The 24,361-nt window shown below is 35.7% G+C and overlaps 2 protein-coding genes across 3 annotated transcripts in view; both read left to right on the top strand.

The window, feature by feature from the left end:
* Positions 1 to 24,361, top strand: part of LOC139513645 (uncharacterized) — a 250,764-nt gene that overhangs the window by 110,044 nt on the left and 116,359 nt on the right. The window lies entirely within an intron of this gene.
* On the top strand, positions 531 to 24,361 carry LOC139513605 (inhibin beta B chain-like). 2 transcript variants are annotated; one of them, XM_071302258.1, is made up of 3 exons: positions 531 to 1,046; positions 22,536 to 22,859; positions 23,396 to 24,361. In XM_071302258.1, exons 2-3 carry the CDS (start codon positions 22,550 to 22,552, stop codon positions 24,196 to 24,198), a joined length of 1,113 nt encoding a protein of 370 aa, XP_071158359.1. In that variant the 5' UTR covers positions 531 to 1,046; positions 22,536 to 22,549; the 3' UTR covers positions 24,199 to 24,361. The 2 variants fall into 2 exon arrangements, with proteins under 2 accessions (XP_071158359.1, XP_071158360.1); XM_071302259.1 differs by lacking the exon at positions 531 to 1,046 and adding an exon at positions 6,511 to 6,828.

Genomic DNA, 24,361 nt, shown 5'->3' with positions numbered 1-24,361 from the left:
GTATGTGGCATCATTGACATCCGGAACTAACAAATCTTCTTAAAGGGTCTTACAATTATCATTTACAACATTTTATTGACATTATTGTTTCAGTGGAAAAAATAGAAAAAGACCAATTGAAATCAATTGTAGCAATAGGTTGATTTCATGAAAAAGAACACAATTTTTAAAACCACCTTTACATTTTTATTCTGTCTATTTGTATCGTTGCTAGGTCGGTAGATTTAGAAAAGATTTCAGAAAATTTTACGGAAGGGCGGATGAAGCACCCCTAAAGGTACAGTATACTAACTTTGAGTCATTGCTTATTCAATTACTGGACTGAAGTCTTTTTAATTATACTGAATAGTTCTTATTTATTTGTATCGGATCACTATTACATGAAGGATCATTATGAATTAATTTCTGTAGTCCCGTCCTGTTTTGTTGAGATAACGTCACTCACACTTAATTCTCTTTGTACTGTAATACGTACCATTATTTAAAAAATAAAACAAGTTAGAATTGTTTATAGCTCATTTATTCATTTCAATCATATAATGGACTGGTAGATCATGGCTTATATTCGAAGATCATTTGTTACCTTTCAATATATAGGAAATTTAGTCTATTTATTTAATTTTAATAAGCATTTTGTTCGCTCTAAAAATTGCCACATCTCCAATTTGCGTATCAGTACAAATGAGAATTCAGTGCTTTGGTTCTTTCTGCACTCAAAAATGCACGAAGAAGAAGGAATAAATTGAAATAATTGAAACGTTTGGAAAAAATTTCGTGTATAAGCAATAAACAGTCTAGACTTTAAAAAAAAATATAAATAAATTTATTGTTCCAATAAAAATTTCGGGAGCTATCATTATAAATCATTGACTAGCTACTGCAAATAATTATCTACTAGAATACGTAATACCTCGTCAAGATAGAAACACTCAACTTCCACTGCCGCGTTCTTTTTAGTAGAGGAATCATCAACGAAGCACTTTACTCCATCCTAAGTGTTGAAGGTTCAGACTAATGGAATAGTATAGTATTATAGTTTCAAGAAAGTGAGTATTGTTTGTGTTTATACAATATTTGTCTTAGTTTGTTGTTCATAATACAATTACCAAAGAAAACACAGGAACATCAGTTAGTATTATTATTCAATGCAATGCAATAAATATTACATTGGTAATATTATTGGCATTAGAAATGTGCATTCAAATGTTAAAACATATTTTATTTTAGGTTGCGGTATTACTTGAATTGAAGGAGATAAAACATGAATTCTCAAAAGAATCCATTGATACTTGCCGATTGCATATGATAAATCGATATATATGCGCAAGGTTTTAACTCAAAGTTTACTGGTATACGTATCGAGATTATTGACTGCCATTGTCACCTTTAGTTCCTCTATTTTGGAGTTGTGTGTTAGTATAATATTCATGCGAGTGTCTGTTAGATTCGGGATGATTTAGAACTTGATTTATGATTTTGATTCTTGTCACTCATTAGTAACCGCATGCCGCACTCAGATATGATTGTTACCCCAGAAAATATTGTCATGTTATTAGCTTTTTTGTACTTACTGTCCTGTCATTAATGGCTTTTAAATTCAAATACAATAACAACTATAAGTATTAACAAGCGCACTCTTGATGAAGCGTATCCGTAATGGGTAATAGAATGTTAGCCATGGGTTAGAGTAAATTAACTCATTTGCATTAACCAATCCAAATCTGTCATTTTTTCATGTCGTACCAGTTAGATAAATCATATCTATACCAGGTATTAACCAATCGTCATTCTATAGTAGTACACCTCACCTAATAATAACTTCACGGTTCAGCTAGCAAGCAAGCTAACCAAAGATATTACATTTGCCTACGCACTCAATGCAATCGGCTGTAAAGGGTTGCTTCTTACACACGATATACTCAGCCTGTACTATTGCCAATCAGAGAACTCATCACTAGACTAAATGACAGAAATTAACAACTGTAGGTCAGCGTACGACCTTCAACAATGAACAAAGCCAATACCGCATAGTCAGCAATAAAAGGCTCTGAAATCACAATCTTTTTTTTCTTTTTTTCTTTTTTCAAAATATAAAACAATTTAAACGAGAAAACTAACGGCATAATTTATGTACAAAAAAAACAATGATTCTATGTAACACAACATCAAACGACAACCACTGAACTTCAGGCTCCTGACTTGGAACAGGTACAAACATACAGAATGGGGCGGGGTTAAACATGTTAGCGGGATCCAAACCCGCCCCATCACCTGGGATATTGGTGTAACAGTACAACATAAGAACGAACTACACAAATCAGTTGAAAAAGGTTTAACTTATCAGATGGATATAAATAGAAAAACATCAAACAAAGACAAAGAGTAGACGTTGCTGGGTACTTGTACACAATGTACATCCAACAACAATAAGACAATAACTACAGATCTGAGAGCTTTCGAATTTACTGACAGCTAGTTCAAAGCTGATAACAAGTAATTAAAAAAATCATGTATCTAAAACTACATTATTAATTAGTGCACATCCAACATCCATTAGATTTAGTGTTACGACGTCATAAACAGTGAAAGACAGAAAAACATGACCTTGTGTCTTTTAACTTTTAATTTTAGATATATTGAATTTCGAATGAATAATAAATGTCAAATTCAGAAATTAATGTTGGTAATACAATTTAAGGTATTTAATCTTGAATTACGGATTTATAATCTTGAAATATCTTTCTGAGCTTTCTAATCAGACAGTTTAACGTTGTAATCAACTGTCTAAAACAAATCTTATCAGATTGAAACATCTGATGTTTTTGTACATATGAGAACCAACACCAATTCACCTATAACCATCAATCGAAAGTATTTTGTTAAAAAAAAAAAGTAAATGTTTTTTTTTCTACAACGCACATTACATTTCATTCTATGAAATTCGATGTTGTATCTTTGTTTCGAGTATTCCTCTGTAAATATGACCGTTAATAGATGGTCATGTTATGTAAAAAAACAAACGCTAAAGAATGCTCTTAACAAAGTGATGTATTTTCAATGAATCCATATTAGTGCAATTGGCAACCAAAAAATAGCATTCCAATTTCTAATTTCAATTAAAAGTCTTGTAAGCCGCTCCAAGTTTATCAAAGAAATCAACTATTCCCTGTGTGAAAATGCACTATTTTGTGGTTTTTATTTTTATGTTTCTGAGTCATATATTATAATATTTTATATTAAGATCGTTTTCCATGATATATATGCATACTCTGTGGACCACCAGACCTCACTCAGTTTATTTTCACTGTCGTGTTTATAACTGACTAATGAGATATTTATTTTCTATATCTGAAAAACTATTTTCTGATAAAATGCGTAAGAACAATAATATTATTATTTGTTATCAGACATAATATGTGAGGTCTTATCTCCTCACAAGTGATGTAGGTTAATTATATCTAAACTATTTATAGATAGTTCAATAATTTTGAAACTGAATTGTAGACTGAGGTTTTTATATAAAATAAATAAATATATCTACTGTCATTATAGCAAGAATCATTTTTAGTACATTCCACATACTGCTACTGCTTTATATCGCCCAAGTGGTTATGCATAAAATAGCATATTATATCGAATAGAACAAAGTATCGCACACTTTCTTAAATCGACTGGGAGGAATGGCCTTGTTTGTTCTAAATGCAAATTTTGGTGTAGACGGGTGCTTTTATTAACAAAAACAAGTGAAACTCATTCTTTTAAAAAGCGTGATTCATGTTGATAAACTTATAAAAAGCATTTTTACGAAGATCACAAATATAATGAAGACTTTACTTTATTATTGCTCATTGTTTGTTTCTTGGGAATGATGTCCCGTTGAGACATAAGATCACATAAGAGCGTACCTATATTGCACTGCAAGAATCTCTTAAATTCAATCGATTGTTATCACTAAAAATCTTTTGCAGCCGGGGTGAAAAAAATTATAAATAATTCATTTATTGGTCAAAACTTTTACATAATTGGGGTATAGAATGTCAATACTCTTACTGAAGCACTAAATTGTACACTCAACAACTTGTTTCTAGCCCAAGGTCTTCGTGCGCATGTCCAGCAAAAGGCGGGAGATACAAATTAGACAATCGAGAATGTACACGCGAGAGAATTCTGAAACCAAGAAAGCACAAAAAAAAATTAATAATATTAATTTGAATTGGTTTAGACATTTAGTGGATCGTGAGAGAATGTATTTTTCTAAGCGAATAGAATTGGATTATATAAAAATATAATGTAGCGATCATGACTTCCGGTACTTATTTTAATCGGTTCGTCATGACAAAGATGTTTGACAAGTAACAAGCATTAGCCTGCCAGCTATTAACACCTTCTCTACGCATTCATCAAATACACATGCTGTAATAAGTGTCTGGAACGAATTCCAACTTACAATATATGTATAAACTGCATGTCTATAGAATATGCCAAATAGGACAAACACTCAATTTGAAGCAAGCACTCACTAATGCGTTAGAGTAATTTTAAGTACTCTCTTTAAATAATTTAAAACTGCATGTGATATAATAGTCAAGTGCAATAAACGTTGGAACGTTGTCCTCGTCATTGATTATGTTTTAAAGAATTGTTTATTCAGCATCGTTTATATCTTTTTCCCATAAATACATTGCATTACGTACAGAAATGCACTTCTGGAAACTTTTACTGAGATTTCAAAAAGATTCTTGGAATTCATATCTGCTTGCAGAATCTTATTGTAGTTATATTGTTTTAAATCAACCTTTCATCTTTCACTAAAGAGAGTACAAGATTAATTTAAAACGTTGAAGTTCAATTCTTGAAACAATAAGCAATCAATGTATCAAAAGGTCACAGCTAAGTGGTAACAAAGGTCTATTCCAGAAATCGCCTTCAATGCAGAGTCTAATAATCACGTTCTATCGCCCGGAGAAGTCGCTTCCGACCCATCGCATTTCTTCAGTAATGGAAACGTCGCGTAGAGTTGATTTTTGAATTTGCCCACGTCACAAGATTGGTGACCCATTACTTATCTTACGCCGATGTAATAGTTTTTAGTACTGACTCACTACTCATTTTTTAACCTAAGTTAGGAATTTTCATGGTACTTGACAATGATTGAGTTAATAGTATCCATGTTCTCGTGAATTTGAGGTTAAGATCTGACCCACTACTTATAAAAAAAAAGGAAGATGTGGTATGATTGCCAATGAGACAACTATCAACTAGAGACAAAAATTGCACAAAAATAAACAGCTATAGGTCACTGTTCGGCCTTCAACAACGATTAAAGCCCATACCACAAAGTCAGCTATAAAAGGCACCACCGAAATGACAATGTAAAACAATTCAAATGAGAAAACTAACGGCCTTATTTAGATGTGACCGAGTTCAGTGTTTTCCATTTTTAGTTGACCCGTTACTTTTCTAACCATCGATGTAATGGTTTTGCATGCGTTAGTGGCCCGTTACTTATCTTTTATTTTGGTAAGAGATTTTCGTGTTATGCTGACCTATTACTTAGCTAGCCCCGAAGACATGGCTTTCGTGGGTTTTCAAAAAACGGATAAGACTCTTACTTTGCTTCGGAGGGTTATGTTTAAAAGCGTTATTGAATGAGGGTACTAGTATTTATAACTACGTAATAGTACCTAAGAAATATATGTTTATGTTTTGGCAACCCATTACTTAGCTACGACCGAGTTACATGGTTTTCATGGTTCAGTAACCCATTTACTTAGAATCCTATCTATTGCCATGTTAATGGGTACCCATGTTTTAGTGACCCATTACTCATCTATTACCCTGTTAGTGGATGTGCATGTTTTAGTGACCCATTACTTAGCTATGACCGAGGTAATTGGTGTCTATGTTTTAGTGACAAATCTCTTAGCTAGGACCAAGTTAATGGTTTTCCAAATTTTATATTGGGGAATAAGCATTGAACCTGTGCTCGGTTTTATAATAAAATGCTTCCGCGGCAACGTTTTTACAAGTTAACTAGACAATTACCCAAACCGTCTTGAGGTAGTTTAACTATTTCCGGATTTTATTCGTATCAAAATTAAAATCTTTCAGAGTTTACCATCATAATTCAATATGTAAAGGTAAAATCCAATGTAATTGCTTATATGCTTGTCAGTCACAAGATATAGGTCTACGAGAGGTCTACTAACTGTCTTATCTTTAAAAACAATTCAAATCTTTGAATCAACAATGTCATAATTGTTTTATAATTATGTGAAAGTCATAATGTGATTCAGTACATGACTTCTTTGTATTTCGTGAATAATAATCAACTGGAGTACGGTATGAATAGGTGAAAAAATCTCGAACAGTTAAAAAGCATATTAAAAAGTTTAACAATCCCCAACCGAACATTTATGACAAAAGGCTGTTAGCCAATCGGTGTGGATAATGAATCAGAGTATTAACAAGTCATAATCACTTACTAAGAGAGAAAGAATATAAACAAGTGTAATAATTAGTAACTTTGCATCTGGAGACTGCCAGAAAGCTTTTATTTCACCACGGGCATTTCAAAAATGCAGAGGATTGCCAATGTTATACTTAAGTGGCAGTTTTGAAATTTTATCATCACCTAATGCCTTTAAATAGATAAAACACTTTCACACAGAACTTAAATCTGACGTAACGTTACAACAGCACCAACAGAATAAGTTCTGACAAAACGGTCTTAATTGGATGCTTTAAACAATACAACAGCAGGCAATTGTGACAAAATGATAGTTTAAAATTTACATGAGGACTTCTATACATGCAAGCTGCTAACAGGTACGTTTTTTTTCAGTTTTCATCATTAAAACAGCATGATCCATATATTTGTACACCAGGAGGTTTAGATTGTTAATTCAAAAGTCAGTAATCTTGCAAATGATTCCGTTTTAAAAACTCAGACAAAGTGAGCTCAGATAGTTCCGACTGATATATACCATTTTGTTTGACGCCCCAAAATGTTCTTATAGGTCATCAAAACCAGATTTCTGAAGCATTATTTCACAGCCACAACATGTCATAGCTTCTTGATATTTGGCACCTAGCTTCATCTGGCTATGACACCCTGTCACACATTTTCATTACTCTTGGTGCTCTACTTGCTGTTTACGAAACATGTCTTTTAAATGTCAAGTAGTTAAAAGCGCTTTTTTATTTTGCTTTTTTGTGTGTGTATTGTTTAGCTGTGCATGTACTGATTTTGAGTCATGGATGGACACCACATGCCCGATGTTTTTCTATTACACATATGAAATGTTCGTGCCAGTTTGCTAAGCAACTACACCTCCTACCATCTTGTATTATGAAATGATCGCGCCAGTTTGCTAAGCAACTACACCTCCTGCCATCTTGTATTATGAAATGTTCGTGCCAGTTTGCTAAGCAACTACACCTCCTACCATCTTGTATTATGAAATGTTCGTGCCAGTTTGCTAAGCAACTACACCTGCTACCATCGTGTATTATGAAATGTTCGTGCCAGTTTGATATGCAACTACACCTCCTACCATCTTGTATTATGAAATGTTCGCGCCAGTTTGCTAAGCAACTACACCTCATACCATCTTGTATTATGAAATGTTCGTGCCAGTTTGCTTAGCAACTACACCTCCTACCATCTTGTATCATGAAATGTTCGTGTCAGTTTGCTAAGCAACTACACCTCCTACCATCTTGTATTATGAAATGTTCGTGTCAGTTTGCTAAGCAACTACACCTCCTCCCATCTTATATTATGAAATGTTCGTGCCAGTTTGCTAAGCAACTACACCTCCTACAATCTTGTATTATGAAATGTCCGTGCCAGTTTGTTAAGCAGCTACACCTCCTACCATCTTGTATTATGAAATGTTCGTGCCAGTTTGCTAAGCAACTACACCTCCTACCATCTTGTATTATGAAATGTTCGCGCCAGTTTGCTAAGCAACTACACCTCCTACCATCTTGTATTATGAAATGTTCGTGCCAGTTTGCTATGCAACTACACCTCCTACCATCTTGTATTATGAAATTTTCGCGCCAGTTTGCTATGCAACTATACCTCCTACCATTATGTATTATGAAATGTTCGTGCCAGTTTGCTAAGCAACTACACCTCCTACCATCTTGTATCATGAAATGTTCGTGCCTGTTTGCTAAGCAACTACACCTCCTACCATCTTGTATTATGAAATGTTCGTGCCTGTTTGCTAAGCAACTACACCTCCTACCATCTTGTATCATGAAATGTTCGTGCCAGTTTACTAAGCAACTACACCTCCTACCATCTTGTATCATGAAATGTTCGTGCCAGTTTACTAAGCAACTACACCTCCTACCATCTTGTATTATGAAATGTTCATGCCAGTTTACTAAGCAACTACACCTCCTACCATCTTGTGTTATGAAAAGTTCGTGTCAGTTTGCTAAGCAACTACACCTCCTACCATCTTGTATTATGAAATGTTCGTGCCAGTTTGCTATGCAACTACACCTCCTACCATCTTGTATTATGAAAAGTTCGTGTCAGTTTGCTAAGCAACTACACCTCCAACCATCATGTATTATGAAATTTTCGTGCCAGTTTGCTATGCAACTACACCTCCTACCATCTTGTATTATGAAATGTTCGTGCCAGTTTGCTTAGCAACTACACCTCCTACCATCTTGTATTATGAAATGTCCGTGCCAGTTTGCTATGCAACTACACCTCATACCATTATGTATTATGAAATGTTCGTGCCAGTTTGCTAAGCAACTACACCTCCTACCATCTTGTATCATGAAATGTTCGTGCCTGTTTGCTAAGCAACTACACCTCCTACCATCTTGTATTATGAAATGTTCGTGCCTGTTTGCTAAGCAACTACACCTCCTACCATCTTGTATTATGAAATGTTCGTGCCTGTTTGCTAAGCAACTACACCTCCTACCATCTTGTATTATGAAATGTTCGTGCCAGTTTGCTAAGCAACTACACCTCCTACCATCTTGTATTATGAAATGTTCGTGCCAGTTTGCTAAGCAACTACACCTCCTACCATCTTGTATTATGAAATGTTCGTGCCTGTTTGCTAAGCAACTACACCTCCTACCATCTTGTATTATGAAATGTTCGTGCCTGTTTGCTAAGCAACTACAACTCCTACCATCTTGTATTATGAAATGTTCGTGCCAGTTTGCTAAGCAACTACACCTCCTACCATTATGTATTATGAAATGTTCGTGCCAGTTTGCTATGCAACTACACCTCCTACCATCTTGTATTATGAAATGTCCGTGCCAGTTTGTTAAGCAACTACACCTCCTACCATCTTGTATTATGAAATGTCCGTGCCAGTTTGCTAAGCAACTACACCTCCTACCATCTTGTATTATGGAATGTTCGTGCCTGTTTGCTAAGCAACTACACCTCCTACCATCTTGTATTATGAAATGTTCGTGCCAGTTTGCTAAGCAACTACACCTCCTACCATCTTGTATTATGAAATGTTCGTGCCAGTTTGCTAAGCAACTACACCTCCTACCATCTTGTATTATGAAATGTTCGTGCCAGTTTGCTAAGCAACCACACCTCCTCCCATCTTGTATTATGAAATGTTCGTTCCAGTTTGCTTAGCAACTACACCTCCTACCATCATGTATTATGAAATGTTCGTGCCAGTTTGCTAAGCAACTACACCTCCTACCATCTTGTATTATGAAATGTTCGTGCCTGTTTGCTAAGCAACTACACCTGCTACCATCTTGTATTATGAAATGTTCGTGCCTGTTTGCTAAGCAACTACACCTCCTACCATCTTGTATTATGAAATGTCCGTGCCAGTTTGCTATGCAACTACACCTCCTACCATCTTGTATTATGAAATGTCCGTGCCAGTTTGCTAAGCAACTACACCTCCTACCATCTTGTATTATGAAATGTCCGTGCCAGTTTGCTAAGCAACTACACCTCATACCATCTTGTATTATGAAATGTTCGTGCCTGTTTGCTAAGCAACTACACCTCCTACCATCTTGTATTATGAAATGTCCGTGCCAGTTTGCTAAGCAACTACACCTCCTACCATCTTGTATTATGAAATGCTCGTGCCTGTTTGCTAAGCAACTACAACTCCTACCATCTTGTATTATGAAATGTTCGTGCCAGTTTGCTAAGCAACTACACCTCCTACCATTATGTATTATGAAATGTTCGTGCCAGTTTGCTATGCAACTACACCTCCTACCATCTTGTATTATGAAATGTCCGTGCCAGTTTGTTAAGCAACTACACCTCCTACCATCTTGTATTATGAAATGTCCGTGCCAGTTTGCTAAGCAACTACACCTCCTACCATCTTGTATTATGGAATGTTCGTGCCTGTTTGCTAAGCAACTACACCTCCTACCATCTTGTATTATGAAATGTTCGTGCCAGTTTGCTAAGCAACTACACCTCCTACCATCTTGTATTATGAAATGTTCGTGCCAGTTTGCTAAGCAACTACACCTCCTACCATCTTGTATTATGAAATGTTCGTGCCAGTTTGCTAAGCAACCACACCTCCTCCCATCTTGTATTATGAAATGTTCGTTCCAGTTTGCTTAGCAACTACACCTCCTACCATCATGTATTATGAAATGTTCGTGCCAGTTTGCTAAGCAACTACACCTCCTACCATCTTGTATTATGAAATGTTCGTGCCTGTTTGCTAAGCAACTACACCTGCTACCATCTTGTATTATGAAATGTTCGTGCCTGTTTGCTAAGCAACTACACCTCCTACCATCTTGTATTATGAAATGTCCGTGCCAGTTTGCTATGCAACTACACCTCCTACCATCTTGTATTATGAAATGTCCGTGCCAGTTTGCTAAGCAACTACACCTCCTACCATCTTGTATTATGAAATGTCCGTGCCAGTTTGCTAAGCAACTACACCTCATACCATCTTGTATTATGAAATGTTCGTGCCTGTTTGCTAAGCAACTACACCTCCTACCATCTTGTATTATGAAATGTCCGTGCCAGTTTGCTAAGCAACTACACCTCATACCATCTTGTATTATGAAATGTTCGTGCCTGTTTGCTAAGCAACTACACCTCCTACCATCTTGTATTATGAAATGTTCGTGCCAGTTTGCTAAGCAACTACACCTCCTCCAATCTTGTATCATGAAATGTTCATGCCAGTTTGCTAAGCAACTACACCTCCTACCATTATGTATTATGAAATGTCCGTGCCAGTTTGCTAAGCAACTACACCTCCTCCCATCTTGTATCATGAAATGTTCGTGTCAGTTTGCTAAGCAACTACACCTCCTACCATCTTGTATTATGAAATGTTCGTGCCAGTTTGCTAAGCAACTACACCTCCTCCCATCTTGTATTATGAAATGTTCGTGCCAGTTTGCTTAGCAACTACATCTCCTACCATCTTGTATTATGAAATGTTCGTGCCAGTTTGCTAAGCAACTACACCTCCTACCATCTTGTATCATGAAATGTTCGTGCCAGTTTGATATGCAACTACACCTCCTACCATCTTGTATCATGAAATGTTCGTGTCAGTTTGCTAAGCAACTTCACCTCCTACCATCTTGTATTATGAAATGTTCGTGCCAGTTTGCTAAGCAACTACACCTCCTACCATCTTGTATTATGAAATGTTCGTGCCAGTTTGCTAAGCAACTACACCTCCTACCATCTTGTATTATGAAATGTTCGTGCCAGTTTGCTAAGCAACTACACCTCCTACCATCTTGTATTATGAAATGTTCGTGCCTGTTTGCTAAGCAACTACACCTCCTACCATCTTGTATTATGAAATGTTCGTGCCTGTTTGCTAAGCAACTACAACTCCTACCATCTTGTATTATGAAATGTTCGTGCCAGTTTGCTAAGCAACTACACCTCCTACCATTATGTATTATGAAATGTTCGTGCCAGTTTGCTATGCAACTACACCTCCTACCATCTTGTATTATGAAATGTCCGTGCCAGTTTGTTAAGCAACTACACCTCCTACCATCTTGTATTATGAAATGTCCGTGCCAGTTTGCTAAGCAACTACACCTCCTACCATCTTGTATTATGGAATGTTCGTGCCTGTTTGCTAAGCAACTACACCTCCTACCATCTTGTATTATGAAATGTTCGTGCCAGTTTGCTAAGCAACTACACCTCCTACCATCTTGTATTATGAAATGTTCGTGCCAGTTTGCTAAGCAACTACACCTCCTACCATCTTGTATTATGAAATGTTCGTGCCAGTTTGCTAAGCAACCACACCTCCTCCCATCTTGTATTATGAAATGTTCGTTCCAGTTTGCTTAGCAACTACACCTCCTACCATCATGTATTATGAAATGTTCGTGCCAGTTTGCTAAGCAACTACACCTCCTACCATCTTGTATTATGAAATGTTCGTGCCTGTTTGCTAAGCAACTACACCTGCTACCATCTTGTATTATGAAATGTTCGTGCCTGTTTGCTAAGCAACTACACCTCCTACCATCTTGTATTATGAAATGTCCGTGCCAGTTTGCTATGCAACTACACCTCCTACCATTTTGTATTATGAAATGTCCGTGCCAGTTTGCTAAGCAACTACACCTCCTACCATCTTGTATTATGAAATGTCCGTGCCAGTTTGCTAAGCAACTACACCTCATACCATCTTGTATTATGAAATGTTCGTGCCTGTTTGCTAAGCAACTACACCTCCTACCATCTTGTATTATGAAATGTCCGTGCCAGTTTGCTAAGCAACTACACCTCATACCATCTTGTATTATGAAATGTTCGTGCCTGTTTGCTAAGCAACTACACCTCCTACCATCTTGTATTATGAAATGTTCGTGCCAGTTTGCTAAGCAACTACACCTCCTCCAATCTTGTATCATGAAATGTTCATGCCAGTTTGCTAAGCAACTACACCTCCTACCATTATGTATTATGAAATGTCCGTGCCAGTTTGCTAAGCAACTACACCTCCTCCCATCTTGTATTATGAAATGTTCGTGCCAGTTTGCTAAGCAACTACACCTCCTACCATCTTGTATTATGAAATGTTCGTGCCTGTTTGCTAAGCAACTACACCTGCTACCATCTTGTATTATGAAATGTTCGTGCCTGTTTGCTAAGCAACTACACCTCCTACCATCTTGTATTATGAAATGTCCGTGCCAGTTTGCTATGCAACTACACCTCCTACCATCTTGTATTATGAAATGTCCGTGCCAGTTTGCTAAGCAACTACACCTCCTACCATCTTGTATTATGAAATGTCCGTGCCAGTTTGCTAAGCAACTACACCTCATACCATCTTGTATTATGAAATGTTCGTGCCTGTTTGCTAAGCAACTACACCTCCTACCATCTTGTATTATGAAATGTCCGTGCCAGTTTGCTAAGCAACTACACCTCATACCATCTTGTATTATGAAATGTTCGTGCCTGTTTGCTAAGCAACTACACCTCCTACCATCTTGTATTATGAAATGTTCGTGCCAGTTTGCTAAGCAACTACACCTCCTCCAATCTTGTATCATGAAATGTTCATGCCAGTTTGCTAAGCAACTACACCTCCTACCATTATGTATTATGAAATGTCCGTGCCAGTTTGCTAAGCAACTACACCTCCTCCCATCTTGTATCATGAAATGTTCGTGTCAGTTTGCTAAGCAACTACACCTCCTACCATCTTGTATTATGAAATGTTCGTGCCAGTTTGCTAAGCAACTACACCTCCTCCCATCTTGTATTATGAAATGTTCGTGCCAGTTTGCTTAGCAACTACATCTCCTACCATCTTGTATTATGAAATGTTCGTGCCAGTTTGCTAAGCAACTACACCTCCTACCATCTTGTATCATGAAATGTTCGTGCCAGTTTGATATGCAACTACACCTCCTACCATCTTGTATCATGAAATGTTCGTGTCAGTTTGCTAAGCAACTTCACCTCCTACCATCTTGTATTATGAAATGTTCGTGCCAGTTTGCTAAGCAACTACACCTCCTACCATCTTGTATTATGAAATGTTCGTGCCAGTTTGCTAAGCAACTACACCTCCTACCATCTTGTATTATGAAATGTTCGTGCCAGTTTGCTAAGCAACTACACCTCCTACCATCTTGTATTATGAAATGTTCGTGCCTGTTTGCTAAGCAACTACACCTCCTACCATCTTGTATTATGAAATGTTCGTGCCTGTTTGCTAAGCAACTACAACTCCTACCATCTTGTATTATGAAATGTTCGTGCCAGTTTGCTAAGCAACTACACCTCCTACCATTATGTATTATGAAATGTTCGTGCCAGTTTGCTATGCAACTACACCTCCTACCATCTTGTATTATGAAATGTCCGTGCCAGTTTGTTAAGCAACTACACCTCCTACCATCTTGTATTATGAAATGTCCGTGCCAGTTTGCTAAGCAACTACACCTCCTACCATCTTGTATTATGGAATGTTCGTGCCTGTTTGCTAAGCAACTACACCTCCTACCATCTTGTATTATGAAATGTTCGTGCCAGTTTGCTAAGCAACTACACCTCCTACCATCTTGTATTATGAAATGTTCGTGCCAGTTTGCTAAGCAACTACACCTCCTACCATCTTGTATTATGAAATGTTCGTGCCAGTTTGCTAAGCAACCACACCTCCTCCCATCTTGTATTATGAAATGTTCGTTCCAGTTTGCTTAGCAACTACACCTCCTACCATCATGTATTATGAAATGTTCGTGCCAGTTTGCTAAGCAACTACACCTCCTACCATCTTGTATTATGAAATGTTCGTGCCTGTTTGCTAAGCAACTACACCTGCTACCATCTTGTATTATGAAATGTTCGTGCCTGTTTGCTAAGCAACTACACCTCCTACCATCTTGTATTATGAAATGTCCGTGCCAGTTTGCTATGCAACTACACCTCCTACCATTTTGTATTATGAAATGTCCGTGCCAGTTTGCTAAGCAACTACACCTCCTACCATCTTGTATTATGAAATGTCCGTGCCAGTTTGCTAAGCAACTACACCTCATACCATCTTGTATTATGAAATGTTCGTGCCTGTTTGCTAAGCAACTACACCTCCTACCATCTTGTATTATGAAATGTCCGTGCCAGTTTGCTAAGCAACTACACCTCATACCATCTTGTATTATGAAATGTTCGTGCCTGTTTGCTAAGCAACTACACCTCCTACCATCTTGTATTATGAAATGTTCGTGCCAGTTTGCTAAGCAACTACACCTCCTCCAATCTTGTATCATGAAATGTTCATGCCAGTTTGCTAAGCAACTACACCTCCTACCATTATGTATTATGAAATGTCCGTGCCAGTTTGCTAAGCAACTACACCTCCTCCCATCTTGTATCATGAAATGTTCGTGTCAGTTTGCTAAGCAACTACACCTCCTACCATCTTGTATTATGAAATGTTCGTGTCAGTTTGCTAAGCAACTACACCTCCTACCATCTTGTATTATGAAATGTTCGTGCCAGTTTGCTAAGCAACTACACCTCCTCCCATCTTGTATTATGAAATGTTCGTGCCAGTTTGCTTAGCAACTACATCTCCTACCATCTTGTATTATGAAATGTTCGTGCCAGTTTGCTAAGCAACTACACCTCCTACCATCTTGTATCATGAAATGTTCGTGCCAGTTTGATATGCAACTACACCTCCTACCATCTTGTATCATGAAATGTTCGTGTCAGTTTGCTAAGCAACTTCACCTCCTACCATCTTGTATTATGAAATGTTCGTGCCAGTTTGCTAAGCAACTACACCTCCTACCATCTTGTATTATGAAATGTTCGTGCCAGTTTGCTATGCAACTACACCTCCTACCATCTTGTATTATGAAAAGTTCGTGTCAGTTTGCTAAGCAACTACACCTCCAACCATCATGTATTATGAAATTTTCGTGCCAGTTTGCTATGCAACTACACCTCCAACCATCATGTATTATGAAATTTTCGTGCCAGTTTGATATGCAACTACACCTCCTACCATCTTGTATCATGAAATGTTCGTGCCTTTTTGCTAAGCAACTACACCTCCTACCATCTTGTATCATGAAATGTTCGTGCCTTTTTGCTAAGCAACTACACCTCCTCCCATCTTGTATTATGAAATGTTCGTGCCTGTTTGCTATGCAACTACACCTCCTACCATCTTGTATCATGAAATGTTCGTGCCTATTTGCTAAGCAACTACACCTCCTCCCATCTTGTATTATGAAATGTCCGTGCCAGTTTGCTAAGCAACTACACCTCCTACCATCTTGTATCATGAAATGTTCGTGCCTTTTTGCTAAGCAACTACACCTCCTCCCATCTTGTATTATGAAATGTTCGTGCCAGTTTGCTAAGCAACTACACCTCCTACCATCTTGTATTATGAAATGTTCGTGCCTGTTTGCTAAGCAACTACACCTCCTACCATCTTGTATCATGAAATGTTCGTGCCAGTTTACTAAGCAACTACACCTCCTCCCATCTTGTATTATGAAATGTTCGTGCCAGTTTGCTATGCAACTACACCTCCTACCATCTTGTATCATGAAATGTTCGTGCCAGTTTACTAAGCAACTACACCTCCTACCATCTTGTATCATGAAATGTTCGTGCCAGTTTACTAAGCAACTACACCTCCTACCATCTTGTATTATGAAATGTTCATGCCAGTTTACTAAGCAACTACACCTCCTACCATCTTGTGTTATGAAATGTTCGTGCCAGTTTACTAAGCAACTACACCTCCTACCATCTTGTATCATGAAAAGTTTGTGCCAGTTTACTAAGCAACTACACCTCCTACCATCTTGTATTATGAAATGTTCGTGCCAGTTTACTAAGCAACTACACCTCCTACCATCTTGTATTATGAAATGTTCGTGCCAGTTTGCTAAGAAACTACACTTCCTTCCATCTTGTATTATGAAATACTCCAACTGGTAATGTCCTACTGCTGTGTTGCATGTTTTTATTCTTTCCCTGAACGTTAACATTGAGCGAGTTAGACATCTGGTGTGAGCCAAAACTCCGTGTTGACCGTATCTTGACCTCTGGTTAAATTTTACTATTTGTTACTTGGATGGAGAGTTGTTGTCTCATGGCACTCATACCACATATTCTTCATATCTATCTTTATACTTGTTTACTTGTTTGCATTTATAGGTAGAACGTAAATAATTATCGTATAACACTTTTATATGAAAAAGATTAAATGAAAACGTAGGAAATGTGCAACTTATGTACGGTACGGTTTGTGTCGGAATATACAACGAACACAATCATCTTGTGTTTCTTTTGTTTTCGTTTGTACGGGTATGAAAATGTGCAAATGATCACATATGTTACTACCAAGTGAATGCATGAGCTTGCAGTTAAACACAACATTACAAACTTAATATATGTTTCAAACATAATTAAGCATACTTGAATAGGAATAAGATTCATTGCCTTTTCTTCAAGTGATTAGTTGTAGATCATTTAATTAACACTAAAAAGTAAAACGTTTTCTTCGTCAAAATTGTTAAATCGTGTCTTCGAGTAATTACATTGTTGACTCAAAATTATATATATGTAATAAGCAATATATTGTTTCGTGATATAGCAATTGAACTGTCATATTACTTATAAATTATAAACGTTCACTCTATATATGTCTATACATTGTTGGTGTTACCCTGCATCTGTTGTTTTCAATGTGTTTTCGACAACGTACTAGATCTCCGCTCTAGCCAAAGCCATTGACTGGTGTCAATTTAAACATCATGCTCTGCGTTAGAAAAATAATACATACTAGGACATAGATATAAAGAACAACAATAAAAGAGACGTTCTTTTGTTTCGAGTTTTCTCAAGTGTTTGTTGGTATTGTTTGTCCTGGATTACTGAACCTTAGCCCTTCTTCTCCAAGGAGTTGATTTTGGTATCTACTTGACATATAAAAAACTCTGTCGACTGACAATTAACCACGCACATTTCTTGTCATGACAAAACTAAATATTTCATCCAACATCTTCCATGTTTCATGCGTACTTTTGTGGAACAGCGAACACTTTCAGGGTACAATTTTTCATATTTCATGATTTTTTTAAATAACTGTTTAATCCTCTGATAGACATTTTTTATTATTTTTTTGATTGATGAGAATTTAACCAGAAGAGTGGATTTACAGAATTTGACAAGCAATTTTCAGCTTATTATCAGGTTATGTAAGTTCACTGCACCTATTTGACTGGATGATAATTTGATGAACTACGTCTGTTTGATCACCTTTAGATATACATGTGATAAATTAGTCTATCATAAGAACACTGTGTCTACATGTATAATTAAAACACTGGCATGTATTTTTAAGATGAGAGCAGTGTACAAATATTTAGATATAAGTACTTTATTATGATAACAGTCAATTTGGTATCAAACCAGAATCAAAGAATGCTGATACATTGATCAAAAAGGATAACATGTAAAGTGAATTTTAGTAGGTCATTCTTACTTTTTCTGTCAATAAAATACCGACGAAAAGGGTCTTCTTTGTCCGGCCCTCTTTGTCACTCTCCTTCTGGATGCCACAAAGAATATATATGCAAGGGTTACATTAGAATGAGATCCTTGTGGTCATTAGAATATTTCGTTTTGTTCTAATCAGCTGACATATTTAACATGCAAATATAAATCTTATTAGCTACAGAAATAACTATAAGAGTATCAAATGTATCAAATTATGAAAAAACAGAAATAAAAGTCGTTTTGAAACTGTAGATTTTATGTTGCTTTCATTTGATTGAAAGAAGATTTGAATGTAAATTGTACTTATATTATATCATTTCCTTTTTATAAAAAAAGACAATGCGGTGTGGTATTTTAAGATTGGTGTTAGTTATACATTTGGCCGAACCTTAAAGTTTGGAAACTGCATTAACATATTGACGAACGAATTTATTATGACCAATATAGGTTGCACTTGTGTAAAATAGTCAATGCAATAGGAGCAAACAAAATATTTATTAATAAATAAAGTACAACTATGTATCACCCCAAAAGAGACCCTTTGGCTTTATGTTTTTGCGTAGGATCCCCAATTAACTAATCCCAAACTAAGAGTGATTTGTTAAACAGCTATATTTACAAAATGATGCTCCAGTGAAATTTTTACATGGATTTTTAAGAAATATATATAATAACTATAGAATACCCCAATGTCATATTTTAAAAAGGGTCCGAGTCACATCATATTAAAGGATATCCATCATGATATAATCATTAATTTTTTTATTTTGCCTACGTTGAATAAAGACTTTCTATACTACACACATTGCATAACTTCTATACTTATGTTGGCATTGAATAGTCTGTAAATCACCGCATTCTTAGCTTAGCAATAACAAAATGCAAAGCGCAGCATGAAATAATCTCTAAGATATAGATATATTTTTATAGATATGTAAAGTATTTAGATTTTGGTAAGATATGAGTGGTATAATAGACACTTTCCTTGACTTACAAACTGTTATAGGTTATGTAAACAGAGATGGAGCTATTATTATCTTTCATTGCGTATTGGTGTTGATATGTCTGTCAGAGCTGTATCATTGATAACACCATCATAAATATCAAACATACAAATTAACGCAAAATACTAAATAGGTAGCCAAGAAATCAGTTGAAAATTTTGAAATAAATTGACCTGTCTTGTGGTTTTTATGAGATATAAAACTGTATGAATATGTGCCATTTATAAATGCCACCGTTCATGTCTAATTGATCTTTACACTAAATCTGTCTACATCTTGAAGAATTTCTCAATAGATGCACTTTGTATTTTCAATTAAAATGATGTGAAATATGTTGAAAGTTATAAATATTAAAAAAGATTCAAGACACTGGGTGAATGGAACAATTAGGGGCCCACAACTAGCACAGGTGTCGACCAAATGGACAGTGATGTCATTATATTCTTTATTTATTAACTTGTGGGAGTGACTAGGTTTTGCTGTTTGATGCAAATGTATAAAAAAAAAAGAGTATTCGAACGAAATATCAGTCATAACAATCGTTAGATTATTGTTCTATAAAACCATACTTTTAATGTAAATAAAACCAACGGATATATGGTATCCATCCATGGCACAAAATCAGTACACGAACAGCTAATAAACAACACACACACACAAAAAGCGAAGGAAGAGCGCTTTTATTGCGGTACTTCGTCTTAAAGTCACAGTGAGGCCTTCAATACGAAGCATGAAAAATCTCACCTCACTGCAACTTCCTTGACTTTAGTGTTTTTTGCCCTCTTTGTACGCTTTTTTCCTTCACAACAGACTAAATGCAGTATTACTTTTTTTTTACTCTTAGTTAAAAAAACCAACATCGACTCTGTAACTGATGTAAAGCCTGTTTTTTTTTAATTTGCAACTTTTAATTACACTTCAAATGCATTTAATTGAACTGCTTTAAATTAAAATTAGGTTTATTCATGATAGAACACAGTCATTAAAACGGTAAATATAGAATACCGATCAACCTAAATTTAACGTATCAATTAACAGATGCATGGATTGTGTATATATTTTAGGTTCATTAAAACGAATTGAAAAAATGTTGTATACAAATAGCTTGTACCTTTCTCTGAAAATAGAAAGTGTTTATAAATTTTATAATTATTTAATTTTCATTTTACTTTGGAATTCTGGTGTTAATTTGCCACGTGCGAAATCTGCACTTCTTTGTGATTATAATGCAAATTACATTTGAATTTTGAGCATAGCATCACGCACACAGTTTTTTAATTAGTTAACTTATATATAATAAACATTCATTTATATGCTCAGCTTACATGCAACATGCAACTTTACTGGCATACGATTGTTGGGTTACGCATATAACTTATTTTCTTAACTTAATACTATACTGTAAGGAAGTCGGTTATGACTATAGTTAACTAGAGGATCTAAAGAGCCTGTGTCGCTCACCTTTGTCTATGTGCATATTAAACAAAGGACACAAATGGATTCATGACAAAATTGTATTTTGGTGATGGTGATGTGTTTGAATTTCTTACTTTACTGAACGTTCTTGCTTCTTACAATTATATCTGTAATGAACTTTGCCCATTAGTAATATAGAAAATTATTTGGTAAAAATTTACATAAATTTACCAAATTAATGAAAATTGTTAAAAATTGACTATAAAGGGCAATAACTCCTTAAGGGGTCAATTGACCATTAAGGTCATGTTGACTTATTTGTAAATCTAACTTTGCTGAACATTATTGCTGTTTACAGTTTATCATTAGCTATAATAATATTCAAGATAATAACCAAAAACAGCAAAATTTCCTCAAAATTACTAATTCAGGGGCAGCAACCCAGCTCTTGACCTGATAAACATTTTAACTCCCTGTCAGATTTCCTCTAAATGCTTTGGTTTTTGAGTTATAAGCCAAAAACTGCATTTTACCCCTATGTTCTATTTTTAGCCGTGGCGGCCATCTTGGTTGGTTGGCCGGGTCACGCCACACATTTTTTAAACTAGATACCCCAATGATGATTGTGGCCATGTTTGGTTCAATTTGGCCCAGTATTTTCAGAGGAGAATATTTTTGTAAAAGCTAACGACGACGGACGACGACGACGACGGACGACGCCGGACGCCAAGTGATGAGAAAAGCTCACTTGGCCCTTTGGACAAGGTGAGCTAAAAATGAATACTAGTATTTAAATTTTTTTTTTTAAACATTCATAAATTCTTTATTGCACTCTTTGCTGTTTTAACAAATTACTTAATGTACAGCATTCCATCAAGTATCCCTGTTACATACAATTATAACTGATATCCAGGGAGAATATACAGTAAAACTTATCTTATTTTATACATAGCCTTTTAATACATTTCTAGTATTTTTTTTTTATCATTTGTAGTAATAACGACATGGCTATGTTGTAATAACGACTTATTCCCGGCATAGTAAATACTTCATTACAGATATCATGGATAATCTACGGAATTCTATTTCCACAAGGAACAACCATAGAACTTAGGAAAACGCGCATGAAGTTCCCCGGTGCAATGGGTGGCAACGTCCGAATATATGGGTTAGCAACACCCAGGTGCTATGGATTTTGTAACGACGTGCGTTATCCAATCAAAATTCTGGAAATATACTCAGCCGGGAACATCTTGTATTACTCCTACCTGATATCTGGTATTGTGTTGACCGAAATATTATTAGATTTGAATGAACTCAACAAGTAACAATTGTATTTAAAATTTCTATGAATCCAGATTTTTTTGTTTACTTTTACAGCTACAACAAATGACTTACTTTTGAATTTAGCTCTGAAAAATTGTAAACTTATTGCATCATGTATAATGTGAGCCATGTAACAGTCTTATACAGAATTGTACACGGGGTCTGTTATCTATTTCTACGTGTTTTTTTTTCTCTCTTTCAAATCTTCATTATTGAATTAAACATCTATTTCTTTATTACAGGACAACCACCATAAATGGATGCAATATATTTTTATACCTTATTCATGGTAATGTCAATTTCATCCACCCTACAATTTGGTTCTTTTCCTGCCATACAAACAGACTTGGAAAGATTTAAAAAGCTTGCAGCTATAAAAGTGAGAATACTAAATAAGATAGGACTAAACGACCGACCATTCGTCGGGAAACCTATAGCATCAGGACATGTGACTGGAAAATTATTCGGTCGTCGTCCTATTAAAAAAGATGTAAATCATGTGAATAAACCTAGAGGCGAATACTATGCTGAAATACAGGAAGTCGTTAGCCATTCACAGATCCCAGGTAAATAAAGAGAGACGAATGATACCAATTGTAAAGAGACATTCAAATTCATAATTCGAAAACAAATTGAGTGACAATGCCATGACAAAAAAAAGCACGAAACACACACTAACACACAAAAGTCTTATTAACACGAACTAAACCTATCACCGGGGTTTATCTCATGTGCTCCGGAAGGGTAAACAGATCCTGCTTCACAATTAGCATCCGTAGTGTTACTACTCAAGTAAATCGACGAGATGTGTCAATATCCCAGTAAATAGTTTTTTCAAAACATGTTATCAGACCATTTAAGTTGATAGACACTAAGGGTATCACACACACATACATCTATCATCTTGGAATATTAAAAAATAATCATTGCAGTTGACAAACACATTTCAAAGAAGTCTTTATAATTCCGAAACGTCAATGATGCACACACCAAAAATTAAATTTATAGAAACGGACAGAAACATTCCATCCAATGATAACGAATTTATCACTTAACTATTGTATATTTTTAAAATACTTTTAATGTTTGATTATTTCTACAGAAAACCTGAGTGACGCTAACGTTGTACTGTTCAAGGTTGTGCAAGACAATCAAGGTCGTCAGCTAGAAGTGACTAGTGCTGACCTTCTGGTTAAAATCAAATATAAACGGAAGAAGAAAGGAAGCAATGGAAGACGTAAAAGATTGAAAGTCAGAACTATATTTTTAAAGCTATCGACTTTAGACACGGAGGGGAAACCTAGTACAGTCGTAGCTTCCGTTACAACCAGAATAAAGAGAACAAAATGGCTGAAAGTGGCCGTACCATCAAAGGTTATAGAAAACGCAATGAAAAGAGACGATCAAAATTTATACTTACATTTAAATTGTGTTGGTTGTGATCATAGAGCTCAACTTATTTTAATCAATGGTGGCAGGAATAAAAAGAAAAGAAAAAATCGCAGGAAATCTAAAAAGACGAGGGATAAAATGAGAGACCTTAAAATCAAACGACCTCGGCGAAAGCGGAGATTAAATCGTACAAGACCTTTTCTTATTTTACATACTAAAGTGAAAACTTATATTCGATCAAAGAGAGAGACATCAATATGTGCAAATAACTCTGCATGTTGCATGGACAATTTATTAGTTGATTTCAAAACTATCGGGTGGTCCGACTGGATTATTGCACCGAAATCGTTTGAAACGGGCGTGTGTGAAGGCACATGCACAACTAACAATACATGTTCCGAAACAAAAAGTACACATTTAAGGATAGTATATTATGATAATAATGGCAATATAATATTTACATCTCTCCCTAATATGATTGTAACTGAATGTGGCTGTATAAGTGGAAAATGAGGCGTTGAGAGTGCTAAAATCTTTTATTCTTTTATTGTTTATGAAATATAGAAGGTTTTAGGTATTATAGATAGATTATTCCACAGAATTACACTTGTTTTTGGCAACAAAGCAAACACCATTCCAAAGAATGCAAATTAAAATAAATCTGATAACATTTTGA

The sequence above is a fragment of the Mytilus edulis genome, chromosome 2, assembly GCF_963676685.1.
Source record: "Mytilus edulis chromosome 2, xbMytEdul2.2, whole genome shotgun sequence".
NCBI lineage: Eukaryota > Metazoa > Mollusca > Bivalvia > Mytilida > Mytilidae > Mytilus > Mytilus edulis.
Note: the sequence above shows the minus strand (reverse complement) of the source record. Positions and strands in the feature narration are given on the sequence as shown.

Bases quoted from the DNA above. Each gene is read 5' to 3' on its own strand.
- LOC139513605 (XM_071302258.1), top strand. From the start codon at position 22,550: ATGGATGCAATATATTTTTATACCTTATTCATGGTAATGTCAATTTCA. The intron at 22,860-23,395 runs GTAAATAAAGAG...TTATTTCTACAG, and splicing joins TAGCCATTCACAGATCCCAG to AAAACCTGAGTGACGCTAAC.